The 18,409-nt window shown below is 38.2% G+C and overlaps 1 protein-coding gene across 8 annotated transcripts in view; it reads left to right on the top strand.

Moving 5' to 3' along the window:
• Positions 1 to 18,409, top strand: part of LOC108045177 (translational regulator orb2) — a 23,491-nt gene continuing 5,082 nt past the window's right edge. The window contains exons 1-5 of one of the 8 annotated variants that reach the window (XM_017134686.2): positions 45 to 425; positions 4,683 to 4,788; positions 5,238 to 5,650; positions 6,765 to 6,826; positions 10,402 to 17,828. In XM_017134686.2, coding sequence (XP_016990175.1) covers positions 4,764 to 4,788; positions 5,238 to 5,650; positions 6,765 to 6,826; positions 10,402 to 12,049 — 2,148 coding nt within the window. In that variant the 5' untranslated portion in view covers positions 45 to 425; positions 4,683 to 4,763 and the 3' untranslated portion in view covers positions 12,050 to 17,828. Of the gene's footprint in view, positions 426 to 717; positions 1,265 to 4,682; positions 4,789 to 5,237; positions 5,651 to 6,764; positions 6,827 to 9,964; positions 10,086 to 10,401; positions 17,829 to 18,409 lie in introns of those variants that run through there. The other 7 variants (XM_044457968.1, XM_044457970.1, XM_044457972.1 and 4 more) reach the window with 7 other exon arrangements.

Consider the following 18,409-nt stretch of genomic DNA (forward strand, 5'->3'; position numbering starts at 1 on the left):
AACCGATACTCCTGTCTAATAATAAGCTCCACCGCTCAGCAGGCGACGAAATTCGATGAAATTCTGAGTCTTGTCCGTGTGCTTGTCTGATTAGCTTTCGTTCTCTCAGTAGAAAAATTTGTAGAAAATATCACACACATAAAAAATAACAAAAAAAAAAATGAACATATTTTTGTAAAATATAACAAAAAAGGAAGACACTGTGTGCGCGTATATTTTGTGGGTTCGCTTTTTCTAAGACAGTGTTTTTGTGTAATAATTTAAAACTCGGCCGAAAACGCATCGCAAAGAGGACAAACAAAAGACAATAACAAATTCGCAGCGCGAGTGTCCGTGTGTGTACGTGCGTGTGAGTGTGTGCAGGTGCCAAAAGAACGAGGAGATAAACAAATATCCAATTGGATCGTTGGAGCTTTGTTGCTATTGTAAGTAATGCTGATTTATGTAATTCGCTTGTTTTTTTTACCCATCCATTGTTGTTGTTCTTTCTGTTCAGAAAAAACAGCTGTGGCGTTGCCAGATATGAAATCGTTTTATGTAATGCCATGTCATGTTTAATTGCGCTTAATTACAATGCTTAACTTAATTGTTGCAACTTTTGAGGGAATTATTTATTTTCCTGGCTAATTACGGGTGACATGTAAAGCTATCGATATATCGATTGCCCAGGGTTACATGGCCACACTGCGCCGTCGCCACTGCAGCGTCCAAAGCAGCTGTTGTTGTAAGAGGGTGGAAAAAGGGGGGGGCGAAAGCACAGCACGAAACACCGCACGAAAGCAAAACAAGCGAGAATGATTGATTTTTCGTCGTGTGTCGTCGGGAAAAGTAGGCGAACGGCAGCTTCGCGGAAAAGCGGGCAGCAGTGAAAACTTTTAGTATCACAGTCGTTGCTGACGAGCGGAAGGGACCGCAGCTCGGGAAAATCAGGCAAAGAAAAAACACGCGAGGGCACCTCTTACCAAATTGGAATATAAATTCAATCGAAGTGTTTAGTGTAAATAGTTAATTTGTTTTCTAACCAAATTGCCAGTGGGATTGGTTTTTGAGTGCCGTGTAAAATAGAGTTACCAATAATCCTTACGAGAGAACCGAGTGCAAAGGAATTTTCGTACGTCACAGGCTGTGCGTGTGTGTGTGCACCCCCGGAAATGTAACACTCACACTAGTGCAGTGAAAAACTTGCACCTGAAAGTTTTCGTCGTGTTTCCACCTTCGTGTGCCTGCTCTCGGCATTTAAAAAGCAGAAAAAACGCAGCAAAAGGTTAGTTTTCCGCTTTTCAGTGCACCTGTCAAAAATCCTATTTTAAATTCTGACTTATTTGCCCCAGTTTTCATCCAGGGCTGGCATAATCTACCGTTAGCGCGTGTGTATAGTATGCGTGCGTGTGAATGTGCGGGACAGTGTACGTAACCAATTGGAACTGGGGCAACTGGCAAATACGGCAACGAATCGGTGGAGCAAAGCAAACGCCGCAATAAACCCCTAAAAAATCTCCAACCCCGTGTAGCAAGCGCGAGAAAAGCTGGCTGAAAGCTGCAACTTGGCCCAGTTACTTTGGCTCTAATTGCAGACGTGATAATAGAAGTGCACACAAAGCATAAAAGTATGAGGATGGGGGCGGAAAAAAAACAACAGAAGCATGACAAACAAAAACAAACTTCATTTGCCAAGAGTTTTTCAACCAAATTTGTTTGCCCACACACTCGTAGATAGAGATACAGATAAATTTACAACTGCAACTCAGCTAGAGATGAGCGGCTCAGAGATCCTGAGTTGGTAAATAAAGTCTTGGATTTTGGGGGTGGCAGGTATAATAACTGGTTTTTAAATTAACAACTTAGCGTATTCAGGGGTAGGTTTTTAATAGGTTTCTTTCACTCACTTTAAAGCATTACCACCAAAGAGGTCTTTCGTTTGTATATCCAATGCTCGAGACTTTATTCAGATACATTCAAAACAGGTTACCTACTTTCAAATTTTAAATTATTTATTTACAAATCCAGGTTATTAAGAGTTTAAAACAGTTTAAATAAATAAATTTCCTTTGAAATACTAATAATGGTTAATTGTATCGGGTCTTAGTTAAATAACACAATATAGTCCTTTTTTAAAAGTATGCTAAACAAGACCCTAACGAAAATTCCTAAAATTATATTAGGAATGGATTGCTCAAAAGTTATAATACTGAATTTTATAGGGTCTTATTAAAGGGACTCTCTTAATAAATAATATATGGCTTAACTAAGATAAAATAATAATCCCAAAACTACAGAGTAATTTTAAAAAAATTTGAACAAGCTCCAAAAAAATTAAAATAAATCGTGGTGAAAATCAATTGGTAAACATGTGAGGATCAAAAGTATAAAGAGCAATTCGTTCATTATAAAGTGAAAGCTTAGTTTTCTAAAAAGTTACATTTCTTTAAGGAATTTCATAGAACAGAAACTTTAGAAATATCCTGTTATCCTTTCAATATTTTCATATCCGTTCTTTCCGTGACGGGGTTGCCACCGAAAGTACCCCAAATGTACCCCATCCCTAATCCATCGCTCTCTTGAAGCTGAGCCAAGCAGTCTGTGCTTTTGGCGGCACATTACACTTGTTTACTTTTCAAGTGTGCGTGTGTGAGTGAGTGTTTCAGAGTGTGTATGTGTGTGTGCGCACACCATGGGGGCGTTACTGTCTTTGTTGTTATTACTGTGCGTTGTCGTCGTTTCTTCTTCGGCTATTTTTTGGGGGTCGCTCTCGTCTCGTTTGTAGGGCAAAATTATGTATTGATTATGCCAGTTTTATTTTCCTTTACCCTGGGGCCGTTCAAACTGGAAAAGTGTGGGGCACCTGCGGTCGGTTTTTCATGCCTGAGTGAGCCATTTCATTGGCACAACGATTTCGTTGTCTCTCCGCATTTAACTAATTAAGAGCCCCTGCCCACTGGCCTCCCCCTTTTTTCTAAACAATAGACGTTTTCCGGTCGCTCAGCCCAAAATGAAGTGCGTGTCCAGGGACGGACGAAAAGCTTTAGAAATTGGATATTTCAGCACACAGAGAGAAATTCTAAAAATTTTTCGGATTCTAGAAATAAGTATAACAAACATTTTTATATCTGAGTTTTAAGTAAACTCATCTTACGCCGTTTCAGTATGCAACGTTTTTTACGAATATCTCATAGAAGCTAGTTAGCTTGTAGAAATAGTGGTTAATTGTCAAAATATTACAATGAATTTTATATTTTTTTTTCGTTTTACATATGATCCGATAAGCCGATATCAAATCTCTGGCTAGAAACGGCTTTTTGTCATAGAAAACTTAATCTCCGAACGTATTTCTTTCTGTGTATGTATATATGCTGTGTATATTATATGCAAAATGGGTAGCATATTTGACCGACATCGGGAACAGCGGGTTCTGAAAATCGTTTCCCCTTGGGGGTGGCTTTTGTAATTGGAAAAGCGATCAATTGTAATCCCCCACTAGGCGGGTTTTTCACTTGAATAAAGCTACAAATTTAGAACTCGCTACCCCATTATCATACCATATCTACACACATTTATTACTCATGCACAAAATACGAAAAGCAAGAGTTTAGAATACTTGTTTATTTGTTATTTTTGGGCTGTCGCTTGCCAAGTTTCTTTTTATCAATAATATGATTGATTGCTGTTTTCAGTTCTATTGTTTTTCTTTTTTCCTGTTATTGTCGTTCCCACAACACGCATTGCACATTTTATGGGCCATTTTATCGTGGCCTTTTCGTTGTTAGCCCGATATAAGGCTAACGTGAACAGATAGTGAGTTTGTTGTTGGCCATAAAAATAGCTTCGACACATAGAAACGCAATTAAAATTGCCCTCTTTACAAACTGTCAGTTACTTAACGATAAATACCATTTTGAATCCAGATTATTTCGGGGCCTTGGATCAAATATGGGAAATTGTAAAGGCAATAATATGTTCGTTTACAATATATATGTATACTTTTTTGTTTTAATAATTTCAACTGAGTAAAACATAGATTAAAATACAGTAGAATAGAGGCCATGTCTTGACTTTGACCTATATAATTATAGTTATTATAAATTGATGCGCTGACCTAATTTTGTTTTTTTGTTTTGTATATCTGGAAGCCTTTATTAAGTTTTAAGTTGAACATAAAATGGTAACATTTTCGAAGAAAATACATTTTTGTGGAAATGATTTTCCGATGAGCTGGCGACAAACGGCCAAGCGGTCAGCGCAAAACTGTATTAAGGGTTTTAAAAATAGGAAAATAAAAATTAATGTCAAATAGCTATTGCTGGTGCTGCTGCTTTGTTGTTGCTTCTGCCACTGTTGCTTTTTCGCTTTTTCCTCGTACGATTTATTTATTTTTAAACGCAATTACGTGCGGGTCTAGTGCTGCGATAGTAGGAGGGGCTGAGGGGGTAAAAGAGGGGGTGGGTAAGGGGCTCGTTTCACCAGAACGTATGACGGTGACATTTCGAAAACAGCAAGTGTTCAGGCCAAAATATGATCAGCATATCGCCTGTCGTCTGCTTTTCTATACACCCATCTAACTTTTCGCCTTTCTCTTTCACTATCTTTTCATGTGCCGCTGATTGATGTTTTGGACACTCGGATTGCGTTACGACTCCACCACTATTCCGATTTCCACGTGCTCTGTTTACCCATTTCCCGAGCAGCAGGGCATCTAGGGCAGCAGCGGAACTCAGGCGCAGCGGAGCCGCCCAATTGCAGCCGTAGAAAGCGTTGGTGCGGGCACCATGGACTCGCTCAAGTTACCAAAGGGTAAGTGTCCACACTCGGAATCATATGTGGGCGTCACAGAAGTCTCTATTTACTCAAATGGAAACCGAAAATACCTCGGAGATAAAGTCATCACTTCTGCCAGTTCCATGCTCTGAATGTCTAAAATAATCTTGTTTATCAATGTCAAATGATTAGCAAATTTAAACTGAGTAATAATAATTTTTTTTACAGAATTTATAATAATTTCCATATATAAAGCTTAAATAAGGTCAACACAAATCAATTTTAATAAAATCTATGATTGATGAAATATATACATTTAACTGCTGTTGGTTTGGAAATATGCAATGATTTAACCATATTTGTTGACTTATCATCATGAAATAAGCTTATAAATCTAGAAAAAATAGCATGGACTAAGGATGTAACGGCTCTTTAAGACCACTTTTCTAGCAGACGTTTTAAAACCCGTATTTTCCATTCAACAGCCAACAGTGCCACCAGCAGTGCCAGCGGCAGCAACAGCAACCTTTCCGGTTCGACATCTGCGTCCGCATCTGCAGCCACATCGCCCACATCTTCGGGAAACAATGCGGCTGGTGGTATCCTCACAGGTGCCCCCAAATCGCCGCCGGGCCTGAGCAGCAGCACACCGATCACAGTGCGATTTAACGCCAACGAGGAGTCCCTGGACGACATCCTGCAGTCCTTCCATCACAGCAAGCACAGTCCCAGTGGAGGAGCGAGTGGCGGGGGCGATGCCTCGCCCACCTCGAATCTTCTCGGGATGAAGAACAACGGCCTGGGACTCAACACCGGATTGGTCGTGGGCGCCTGCGAATCCCTCTCCAGCAGCCCCTCCCAGCCACAGATGCAGGGCGGATCCGCGTCCCTCTTCGGCGTGAGTATCTAAACTTAAATTATTTCAAAATATGTCACATTTTGCAAATTTGTATCTAAGATATTCTTAATACAGCTCATTACAAGCCATCGTTACATAAGCTGGTTTAGTCATAACTTATTCGTATAGTTTGCAAATTAGTTACGACTAACATTTCTACAAATATTTAAATTGTCATAGATATTTACAAGTGTGAAAACATGTAGTTGTGACTAGGATGTTATAAAAAAGGTAGTTGTAATACTGAGAGAATTGCAGTAAAGTCCCCTGAATAAGCAATAAACCGCAATTAAAAAATACAAGCTAATGCAGTTTATTAGCAATAAATATGTTAAATCATAGATAGCTCCTTAAATACCCTATAACGTTTGGAAGATCAGTTTCTAAGGGATTATAGAGGGAGTGTCAAAATATATACAAATCAGCAGTGTGCTTTTATCCAGTATTGGGGTAATATTTTAAAACAAATAATTGTAAACTCCATTTAGATAAAGCTAATGTTTTGTCAACCTATTTTCTTGTCTCACTACAACTCAACTGTGGAATTGGTTGTGTCTAATCTAGTGCGTTTGGCAGTGAACCCGATACTTTGTTTACTTTCCGTTCCGTTCCCCTCCCTGCCCCTTATCTTTTATCAAAACAGACCGCCAGAAATTATGATTCATTTTCATCCGTCGCGAGTCCAAGTTTGTCGCAATTAAACATAAATTGTACAGAACGCGCCGCTTTCGTCCGCTGATCGTTGGTGGTTCGGTCGGTCGCCAATTAGCAATCGCCTGGCCAAATTAGTGGAGCACTTATCTTTTGATTTCTATGTAGTTTCACTTTTTAGCAGCCCGATTTGGGATTCGAATTGGTTGGGGCTGCCAGCGATCGTCGCGTGTGTGTTTGTCATTCAAATTGTGGCTATTTCGGTGGAACGGGGCGGCATAAGAATGTGACCGTTGCTGCAAACACAGAATGCTTGCCAAAATTTGCAACAGATGTGCCGTAGTCGATTGCAAAATTCATTTGGCACTATTACTCACTCTTGCAAAATCCTCTTTTCTTTTCATCTCTGCTAATGACGACGAATACGATTTGATGACGACGATAATGATGATCACGATCACAGAACGACGAAGTAACTATGCGCAATAATTTCCTGCAAGGTGGCGGCTTCTTTAATCGCAAAAGGTGAGTACCAAAATCTTATTATTCTTATATACGTATATTTAAACACGTTTTCCTGGGGGGATGATGTGTGTTTGTGTGTACACTAACAGTACAAGTGTGTAGTTAAAAAACCGCCGTAACATAATTGTTGTTGTTGTTGTTGCTACATATGCGTCATGCCAGTTAATACATACCCCACATACAATATATGCATAATAAAACCCACACAACCCATCGGAAATGCATGCATTCAGCCCATTTCTATAAAGACAAGCTGAACTTAATGTTCGCCTTAATTTGTTTCGCAACGCGCTTTCCTAGGGGATTTTTTTCTATACTAAGGGTCTTCTGATAAAATTCTTAAGTCTGTTGTACATTTTCAAAAAAATTTTGATTTGAAATTTGGTTTTATTCTCTAGAGTTTGCGTTGTTCTTTAGATTTTGTTCTCAAGGGACTCGTTTTCGTTACATTTCTAAAAAAAGCTGTGTTACGTATTTTAAGTACCATAGAGGCCGATTACCGAGAAATAGCGATTTTATTATTTGAATCATTAATAATAATTATTTAAGGGTATTTTTTATATAAAAAAAATGCTGCCTTAGAAGGGAATTCCCCATGTTTTTATATTGTAAACCCCATTCAATCATCGCTCTGATTAAAGTGGCCTGGCTTGTACTTTTTTAGGAATATTTCCCCGGGTTCGTTCACCGTTGACCCTTACAAAAAATTACTTCGCTGCAGTTTTGTGACTTTGATTTTGTATATGCGCATACATATATATGTATTTTGCATACGTATATCCTGCGCCACTTGTGCATTTTTAATGCACTCCTGGCTGGTTTGCAGCCGCCTGCCAATGGCCGTAAACTTGCCACGGCCGACGGTCGACGCTTTTGTTGCTTTTGTCGCCAACTGCATTTGTTGTTGTTGCTTATGTTGTTTGGAGCATCTGTGGAGTGCACTAGCTAAAGGATCTGAATCGGCAGCGGTGGTGGGTGCTTTGTTTATGCTGCCTTGCTACTACATGCAAGTTATATATGTATGTAAGTCGGTTTATAATTTTTTTTTTTTCGTAGCCTATGCCCGTCTGCAACTTTCAGCTCAAGTGCCGCCCTGTCTGGCCAAGTGGGCGGTGGGCGGTGGGTTGTGGAAGGGTGGGTTTGTCGTCAACGGGACATCAACGTCACCGAGCCACGTTCCGCTCGAGTTTTGTTTTTGTCTGCTCTCCTCATTTCCATTTGCGGGCTTTCCCCCATTTCTCTCGTTTTAAATATTAAAAAGCAAGTCTAGCTGGGATTTTGCTACCTGAGAAGGTATTGCTGCTGCTGCTGCCACCTCCTCCCCTCCCCACCCCACCGTTTGACGTCATTGCGCCTGATTCGCTTTATTGATTTTCGTAAGCTGATATCGTATTCGTATGCAAATACCATATACATACATATATGGGGGTCTTAAAGAGCGTTTGCTGACCGATTTTCAATTTGGCCGTCAATCAGTCTTGACTATTTTGTGTCGCCTCGTTTTCGCAGCACTCTGTATTCATTTCCGTTGCCTTTTTAATTAAGTTTCCGAGGGCTAATTGCATTTTATAATTGCATTTTTCAACACTAACTGGTGTCGCTGTCGTTGCTGGGTAGTTGTCGTTGTCGTTGCCTTTGCTCTTGTTACGCGTGCCCTTATCATTTGGTTTCAGACTACCACCACCCCCATTTAACAACCAACCCACCTAACCACCCACCGTGCCATGTTGTTGCTGTCTTTTTATCTATTTACACTTGTACACGTTTCAACATGTTTGTTATACACACATTTCATCATCATCAGCAGCAGCGGCAGTGGCATCATCTGCAACAGCAGCAACATCAAGTCACAGCAGCAATATTAAGCCACAGCAGCAACATCAGGCTGTAAAGGCCATCATAAACCACCCACCACACCGCCCCATGCATTTTCACACCCCCCCAAGACACTCCCGCCTCCTGGCATCGCAAGTTGTCTGGTTGGCGACGTTTTAAATTAAAAATTTCCATGCAATTTCATGTCTCGGTGGCCTTACAGTTGGGCATGCACTGCATTGAGTCCAATCAATTAGCATGAACGTGTCAAAGCAATAACACTCACACACACAAATATAAATATTGGCCAACAGCAGCAACAACAACAAAACCTAAACGTAAACGTAACGAATTGATACACATTTGAACTAGTTTAGATTTCTATTAGCATACATGTGTACCTGTACTCGTATTAACCCCTTGCCGCCCACTGTGCCGCGCGATAATTTTTGGTTGGTTTTTTTTTTGTCTTTAGAAGAATATCCCTGTTTTCGGTTTTCGTTTCTTATTCTGGGCTAATTTTTGCTGCCCCGAAAATTTTGTTGTGCAAAGAAAGTGTTGGATTTCCCTTTCGTATCGAAAATCATCAAACAAAGTAAAGGATAAATAAAGCTCTCGATCGCTTGCGGGCACAGTGCTAAAACCGAACTAACTAATCCAAAAATATACTCAACTGCTGTGCCTATATAACTGCGCCTCTTCCAAAAAGAAAAAAAAAGCTAAACCTTCGCCAAAACAAAAATAAACCCACAAAGCGCCAGTGTAACTTGAAATTTTCATTTTGATTGGATGTGTCGCCAAAGAACCAAACCACCACAAAAAACCACCAAAAACAATACTCGTACCACCACCACCACCACCACCAATTTACCACCCACACCATTTACCACAGCAACAGCAATCCTACACCACAACCGCCAACAACAACAACAAATGTCGAGAAAATGATATATAACAAATAATACCAAAGCAACGTCGAGCATAAAGTTCTATTAAAAAGGAGCAATTTAGGATTTGAATAGGCAGATTTAGCTAGTTCGGATGGTTCATGAATTTAATTATAAACAGTAGTTAGGGTACTTAATATAATAAAGAAATATTGAATTAAATAGGAATAATATAGACACAGCTGTGTAGGATATATATTTCCAAAATATCTCTTAAAAATTAATTTTTTAATTTTTACTCACTGAAGTAAAATGTTATATTTTTTTATATTAGGTACACGTTTGTTTTTTCGAGTGTGCCAAATAGTTTCAAAATCTATTCCTTAGAATTTATTTTCAACTGAGTAGGCTTGTTAAATACTGTAGTATTGCTGATCTGTCGCCAAGACAATCAAAATTAAAATCATTTCTTCACATTTCGTCAAAACGGTTTCTCAAAATTTTTGTGTGTGAATGTGAGTGTCTGTGATAATGTATAACAAAATAGTTAATTTTTTGTAAGTTTTTAGCGACGATTTTAAATATCCCGTAATATTTTATCAGTTATTTAAATGTTTTGTTTGCAATACCTTTCATTTTCGAACGCCGGGCGGCAATGGGTTAAGCGAACACAAAACTAATTGCATTATATACCTAGAATACCACCGAATCCGAAGCAAATCCTTGAACAAATTGCTCCTTTTTCATAATGCAAAAAGTATACAGACCTGAATCAATCAGTATCACAAATATCAGCCCAAAAACCAAAATCATCCACTAAAAATAGCCAATGTTGTAAAAGCCTCTTCATCTTGTTGTCCCTTCTTCCTGCAGTTGCGGCGGCCTGCCGAATCTCAATCTCAACAAGCCGCCCCAGCTCCACCAGCATCAGCAACATCAGCAGCAGCAGCAACATCAACAGCTTCAGCAACATCAGCAACTTCAGCAGCACCAGCAGCAACTGTCGCCGAATCTGAGTGCCCTGCACCATCATCACCACCAGCAGCATCAGCACCGGGAAGGCGGTGGATCACATAGCCCCTCGTCGCCGGGCGGAGGAGGAGGAGGCTCGCCGTACAACGGATCCCAGGCGGGCTGCAGCAGCGGCGGCATTTCGCCCATTCCTCCCCAGATGTCGGGTGTTTCGCCCAAGTACCGACGCAGCATATCCTTCCCCATCAAGGGCAATTCACCAACAGCTCTGTATGGCAATCCGCACATGGATGGCATGGGTAGTGGGCACATGAACATACCCACCCTGTCGATTGGAAACGGTGGTGGTGGCGGCGGAGGATCTGGTGGCATGATCTCGGCAGGAGCAACCGGCGGCGGAGATGCTCCGTATATGGGCAACAGCTATAACAACATGATGTCGGCCAACGGGCAGATGCATCACGGTGGCATGGATAACTCGCTGAGCGACTATATGCGCGGCATGTCGCTGGGCGGCGGAAATGGTGGTAATGGAGGTGGCGATGGTGGCAACAGCATGGCCCTAATGCAGGACAGGATGCGCGTGATGGGCGGTCCAAAGCATCTGAGCGAAGCGGATGCCATGGCCATTGCGGCCAGCGGCAATGATCCATCCGTCTACCTGAATGCCCTCAAGATGGGCTCGCCATCGCGTCTTTCTCCGCACTCGCCACACTCGCCCATCCAGGGTGGGAATGGTGGAAACGTGGGCGATGGCACGGCCCGCTTCTCCCGGAAAGTGTTCGTTGGTGGCCTGCCGCCGGACATTGATGAGGACGAGATCACCACTTCGTTCCGACGCTTCGGGCCACTGGTCGTCGATTGGCCACACAAGGCCGAGTCCAAGTCGTATTTCCCGCCCAAGGGCTATGCCTTCCTGCTGTTCCAGGATGAGAGCAGTGTGCAGCAGCTGATTGACTCGTGCATCACGGATGAGGACAAGCTTTATCTATGCGTCTCATCGCCAACGATCAAGGACAAGGCGGTGCAGATTCGTCCTTGGCGCTTGGCCGATGCGGATTATGTGCTGGATGCCACCATGTCACTGGATCCGCGCAAGACGGTGTTCGTCGGCGGAGTGCCGCGTCCGCTCAAGGCCTTCGAGCTGGCCATGATCATGGATAGGTTGTACGGTGGCGTGTGCTATGCTGGAATCGACACCGATCCGGAGCTCAAGTATCCCAAGGGCGCTGGCCGCGTGGCCTTCTCGAATCAACAGAGCTACATTGCGGCCATCTCGGCCAGATTTGTGCAGCTTCAGCATGGCGATATTGACAAGCGGGTGGAGGTGAAGCCCTACGTCCTGGACGATCAGATGTGCGACGAGTGCGAGGGCCAGCGTTGTGGTGGCAAATTCGCGCCCTTCTTCTGCGCCAATGTCACCTGTCTGCAGTACTACTGCGAACACTGCTGGGCCGTGATCCATTCGCGGCCAGGACGCGAGTACCACAAGCCGCTGGTCAAGGAGGGCGCCGACCGGCCGCGTGCTGTGCCCTTTCGCTGGTGTTAACGGCGGCGCTGGTAGGCCGCGCTGCACGACGAGAGACGCCAACAGAGGGAGCAACGACACCGGTGGTTGAACGCAGCGCTGGCAGTGCCCAGAATCATCACAGAAGCATCAGGATCGGGAGGAGGAGCAGTGGGAGCCGCCGGGCGGAAAAGCGGATCGGCGGCGGAGAATCTAGTAAATTATCATTAGAGACAACCACACGAACACACACACGGATACACTCAGAAAACAAAAGACAATTGCCGCAGGGGGGAAGGCCCAACCCAGTACCAAAAGGTACGGGGTGCAGGGTGCAAGGTGCAATACATCGGGGGCTGGATGAAGGTGTGTCCCTAAAACAGCCGCCAGAGTCTACAGTCTACAGAGGCGAGAGACATGAAACGAAAGCCCTCAGAAAGCAACATAGTTTTAGTAATTATTTATTCGGCAATCAGTTTTGATTTGCCCTATTAGGCCTTTATTTGTATAACCAAAATCTTAGTTTTGTTTTCATTTTATGCCTGCACAGTATTTTTTGTACTTTATTTTTTATAACAATTTTTTTTTGTTCGTTCGTTAAGGGGGAATTCCCAAAGTTGCCATTTAATCTCACAAAGACCACCAAAAAAAAAAAAAGAAAAGGAATGAAAACGAATCCAAGCAGGAAGATTTACTTCCTCGTAGTCAGCCAAAATCCTCGCAAAAGGCTTATGTAATTGTTCCCCCCTAGATGATAAACCAATTTTTTGACCTAGCTAACTTAGAAGCCATCTTGTATGCCAATCGAGGCTAGTCCTAAAATTATTAGTGAGCTGCTCTCCCTCTCTCGGAAGGCTTTTTGCTCGAGTTGGTAGGGCTGTCCTTAAGTTCCTAAATAGTGACAAAATCAAAAATCGGCTTTTGTATTAATCCTTTCTCTAATTAGATCAATCTATAAAATTCTTACGAAAGACTTTCAAAAAGACAATATGCAGAATGTCAGACATTTTTATGCGAGCTGTTTCTTATGCCATAATTTGGTGTCTCACTAAGAAATCAGTTAACCATATCATATCTATATACAATTTTAAATGTTGCTCAACAAACAATCCTATTGCTAATCCTTATTTTTTTTTGTTTCTATTAAACTATAGTTAATACGTGCCATTAGCTGTTGGCCTTAAAACTATTCTCCATTTTTCTATGGAGAAGAATCGAATATATTCTTTGTCCAATATATTCGATTACCTTCCCAACACATTGCTAATCCTTGCTAATTCGAAACATTTATATTACTTGATATTTCAACACTTGTTTTAGGCATGTGAAAATCGTACAAAGCTAATACAGAACTCAAAACCAAACATTGGATAAACTTATAAACCATCTTTAACTCACAAGTCTTTGTCAAGAGGTGGCTTTCACGACGATTTTCACATGCCTCAGTTTCTGTAATGCTTAAAAATGGAAACTAGTTAAAGCGATAAATCACAATAATTAATTAGTTAAAAGCCCACACTCTGCGAAAGGTTTTTCTTTCCTAATACCGACGGCTCATTTTTAATTTTAATCTAGTCGACTCTCATACACATCCAACACAAGACATATACACTGAAAGTTTGTTTGCATTTTTTGCCATTTGGCATCACAAAATAATAAAAAAAAATATATTGATAATTAAAACTAGAGAAACAGTCAATTTGCTTGTGTTCAGTATTATGATTTATTTATGATTTTCCACTGCAAACGTGTTATGTCATATTTTGCCTTATTTATTTATCAAATGTTTTCGTTATTTAATTTATGGCATGTTGCTAACTAAGGGACAGAGGGCTTATCTCCCAAAGATATAGAGGAACGTATATTAATGCAAATATATATATGTAATATAAAAAACAATTTTTATATACGACATACATCTATTACACTATGAATACTTGTATTAGACAACTTTTTATATAGAAACTTTTTGTATAAACTTTTTTTTTATTACTCTTATGATTATTCAGAAGTTAGTTTAGTCCAAATAACTGAAGACGAAAATAAAAAAACCAAAAATGCGAAGATAAATAGAAATGCTAAACATCTAAAGGAAATTTAAATATATATACAACTTATGTGCAATACTATTTCGTAAACGATTCAATACCAAATATATAAACAACTATAAAAAGATATGTATCTGTACAAACATAAAGTATACAAAATAATTGCAATCGTATAACCAAAGTAGTCAAATATTACCGATCCCCAATGATCACCAAACTTTCAACTAATTGGCATGCATTTTTTGACATGCGAACGCGGCTTAAAGTTCGCGTTTGGTTTTCTCCCCTGATTCCTAAAAAATCAAATTGAATATCTAGACTTAGGGCAATACTTATGGAAAATTATCAAAAACGAGCAAAATTATTTTGTAAATTATACGAGTTAAGGGACGTGACAAAATTTGCTACGGTGCATGCAAACAATACGATATTTTTTCTATACTACCAACAAAAGTACTAAAGATCTAATTCAAATTGAAAAACCAAAAACGTGAAAGGCCAGGTTGCTTTGGACTTCTATGGTATATTATTAAACGATAGTCAAATCTATTAGCAAATTTTTGCTCGCGCTTTCTTTACAAGACAACCAAAAAAGCTAAACGAAATTCAAGTCATGCAATGTTGTAACTCAAGTTGATCGCGTGGCACTTTCAAAGAAAAAAACAAGTTTATAGCAATTTTTCTAGAATTTTTATATTACAATGAACTAAAGAATATGTATCATATATATATATACTACATATATATTTTTTAAACTGCAAAACAAATTAATTAGAGAACTCGAAGTGTCGTTTGTTTGTTTTCGTTTTAATTTTTTATTTTTAAATACTTACCGAAATAACGTGTATTAAAAGCGAAAGAATCTACACAAAACGAAAACCAACAAGCCCAATTAAATATTATATCATATACAGCAGCCTGCTCTATGTAGTGTTAAACAATTTGTGCAAATATGTAAGCAAACGCGTTGTTCTAAAACTTTCAAAGTAATTAAATGCTAGTCTTTAAAAAGGCAAAATCTGTTACAAAGCAAACACGAAACGGAAACGGTAATCGGTAAGCGGAAAACGGCAATCGGTAAATGGCTATCGATAACTGTGCGTAATGGTGTTTTTTAATGTAGTAAAATTTAATATTTTATAGATTTTTATACTTTTATATAACATATACTTTATACTTTACCTGTTTAACAAAAACTTGATGAAATTGTTAAAAAAAAACTTTAAATGTGCTATAAAAAAGTAACTTATCAAACAAATATTTTACTATACCAAAAAAAGTTGATAGAAGATGAAAACTCTTTACAGCAAACCGCTCAATGTTTTTGCTGCTAATGGCGTAGGAATCTGGAATCTTGTGTAGCGTGCTATATAATATTTATATCATTAAGCAATCCGTTTTTTATATTCTGTTTTATTTTGTTTCCCTGACTATTCCAATAAGCAAAATCAATTAAACAAAGACATTTAATTTATCCTACTTCCGAGCTTGAATTACGGATAGAAGTCGGATCGACAATTTTAGTTTTATAGAGAATCTTGTTATAGATAAATGTTTATGTTGATTTTTATATGGATCCTGTTGTTATACCGACTATGACAATGAAAATTTGTATGCCTAATTCTTGAATATATTTTTGTATCTTTTGTAGTTGCTAGTAGTTTCCTGGTAGTTTTAAAAAAACCAACTCCGTTGAGACATTTTTATACTTTGTTTTTTATAACATTGTAAATAAATAAAACTTTTAACTTAGCTGAACCACAGAAATATAAGAAAATAATAACAAACACAAAACTGTTAGTACATACAATTAAATACTTAAACGATAAGAAAGACTCTGAAAAGGAAAGTATTGAAATTCGAACTTATTACAAACTTAAATATGTTAACTGAACATCTAAACTGCAAATTGGTCAATATGTGTTTTTATACCAACCAAAAAAATGATAAAAACAATGGATAATTATATGAAATTTATACGTAGTACAATTCAAACTTAAATAAGTGAATATTTTTGACAGACCCCAGATAAATGCTTCAAATAATTGCTAATGAAAAAATAAAATAAATAGAGAAATACACTTAAGTCAAACCCTGCGTAGTGCATTATGCAAATTGAAGTCGCATTTTGATTTTGCTAGTGAAAACTCTTCAAAAGTAAAATTGGCAACTATGGTTGAAAATACTCCTCGTTTCGGGTTGAACGGCTAACTGATAGGGTGAAGAGATAAATTTGATTATTTTTTGAGTATTTTCATAGCACAATTTTTGTACAGTGTATGGTTTTGTAGCTAGCGAAAGAAAGTAAACCAAACGCGTTTTAAATAGTAAATTTTTTAGCCTCAACCCTTTGAGCTGCAGAACGATGTGAAATCGATTTCAATTTTACGCTAATTGGATCAAAGCTTAGATCGCCGTGAAAAATAGAATAAAATCAGTAAAAGACAAGGTTATTAATGAATATTAAAAACAACATTCGGTACCTTTTAAACATAATTAATGAATTTTATAAAACATCAAATTGATACTGAGAAATTGTAGCCTGTAAAGCGAGTGTTAGGCACCCGCACTTCCATTTTAATTTGTCTTTGGTGGTGTGCGCTAAATACAGAGTGACATACGCCTATACATATACTTACGTCTATATGTACATATATATAATGTTTAGTACTTTGAATAAACTGAAATTGAGCGCCCTTACTAATGAATTCCTTTTAGCAAAATATTCAAAAAAAAAAAAAAACGAAAAAAAACCAAGCAAAGGCATATAATTTTTTAGCATTATACAAGTGAAAATATAACTGAAAACTGAAAAATAATATAAACAGTAAACCGAAAAACCAGTTGGCAGATATAAAACTATATAGTGAATCAAATAAATAAATATATATATGACACGTAATCTGTATGAAGCGTATGAAAACAAGAAACTAGCGAAATATTCCATATTTTATAGTCATTTTCAATAAACGTAATTTTTTAATTTTTACAAAATTAAAGTTGGAAAAAAAAACAAAAATCAATAAAAATATTTGTAGTTTTCTAAAGCCCGAAAAATCAATCTGAAGGGATAAACTCTGATTTAGCATAATAATTGTAAACAGTTTCGATTTCCAAGCGTGTTTTTGCTCCAGATGTTGATGCGTTTTCAAATAAATTACCAAAAAATATGTTTAAAAAATTGTTACGAAACCCGAAAACCAAAAACAGACCATAGATTAAACGTATGTACTAAAATAAATAGAAATAAAAGTCAATAACGAAATAACAAAACTAAAATATATATTAGAAACATACGCAAAAAAGTTCTCCCCTCAATAAAAAACTCAAAAAATTGAAACTGTAATAGCAAACCAAGATATCAGCAGTACTTCAATGCAATATTTCAAAGGAAACAGAACAAGGATAACGAAATAAATAACAAAAAAAAACCAAGCTCCAAATCCAGCAAATCAAATATGAAACAATTTAATACGAATATGTAATCCCGTATTGAGGGAAATATACATATAGGATTATAATATACACAAAATATATTCAAAACCAAAATCGTTTTCAAAAGCGCCCCAAGCATTACACCAAACGAAAATTCGAAAATCGGCGGTTGAATTCGATAAAACCAAATTGGACACAAAACACCCCACATACACACACACTCAGTCACTGAGGCAAAAATGCAGGTTATGAAACAAGTAAATAAAACGTAAATGGCAAAAAAAAACATATATCTTCATTCAAATAAATAAAAATACTTTTTCTGGAATAATACAAAACCAAATTGTTTTACTTTTCTTATTAAGGCTGCTTGGGTATGGAATGAACTATGTATATAATAACGCATATCATACCATATTTTTTGGCAGGGGTTTTCCAAATTTTTTACCCGAGGAGGCTGATTTGAACGCCCAAAACTCACTAGTTATCCGTCACTAACACGAATGTTATTTATTTTAGTTAAATTCCAAAGTGATGTATATATTTTTGCTGGTGCTACTATTTATTTTTGATCACGTTAACTTATATAATTATATCTTTTGGAATTGAAACTGATCAAATGTATTTTTCCAAAATAAACCTAATCTACGTAAATTTATAGTTTTTTCCATTGTTCCAATTTTCCAATGCTTAACTTTTAATGGATATTTTAAATAAAAATATGAATACAGAACTAAGTTACAAACGTTTCGAGGTTTTTCTTTCCAACATTTTGTTGTTTTTTTTTTTTTTTTTCCATTTTTCTAACTGATAATTTGTAGCATACTATTTGGGGACTTGTTTTACTTCCTCACCCTCGTTTATATAGTCAAAAAATGACGTATAAAACAATGGAATCTACCAAATGACCTAATAACTA

Source organism: Drosophila rhopaloa, unplaced genomic scaffold (assembly GCF_018152115.1).
Source record: "Drosophila rhopaloa isolate 14029-0021.01 unplaced genomic scaffold, ASM1815211v1 contig_163, whole genome shotgun sequence".
NCBI lineage: Eukaryota > Metazoa > Arthropoda > Insecta > Diptera > Drosophilidae > Drosophila > Drosophila rhopaloa.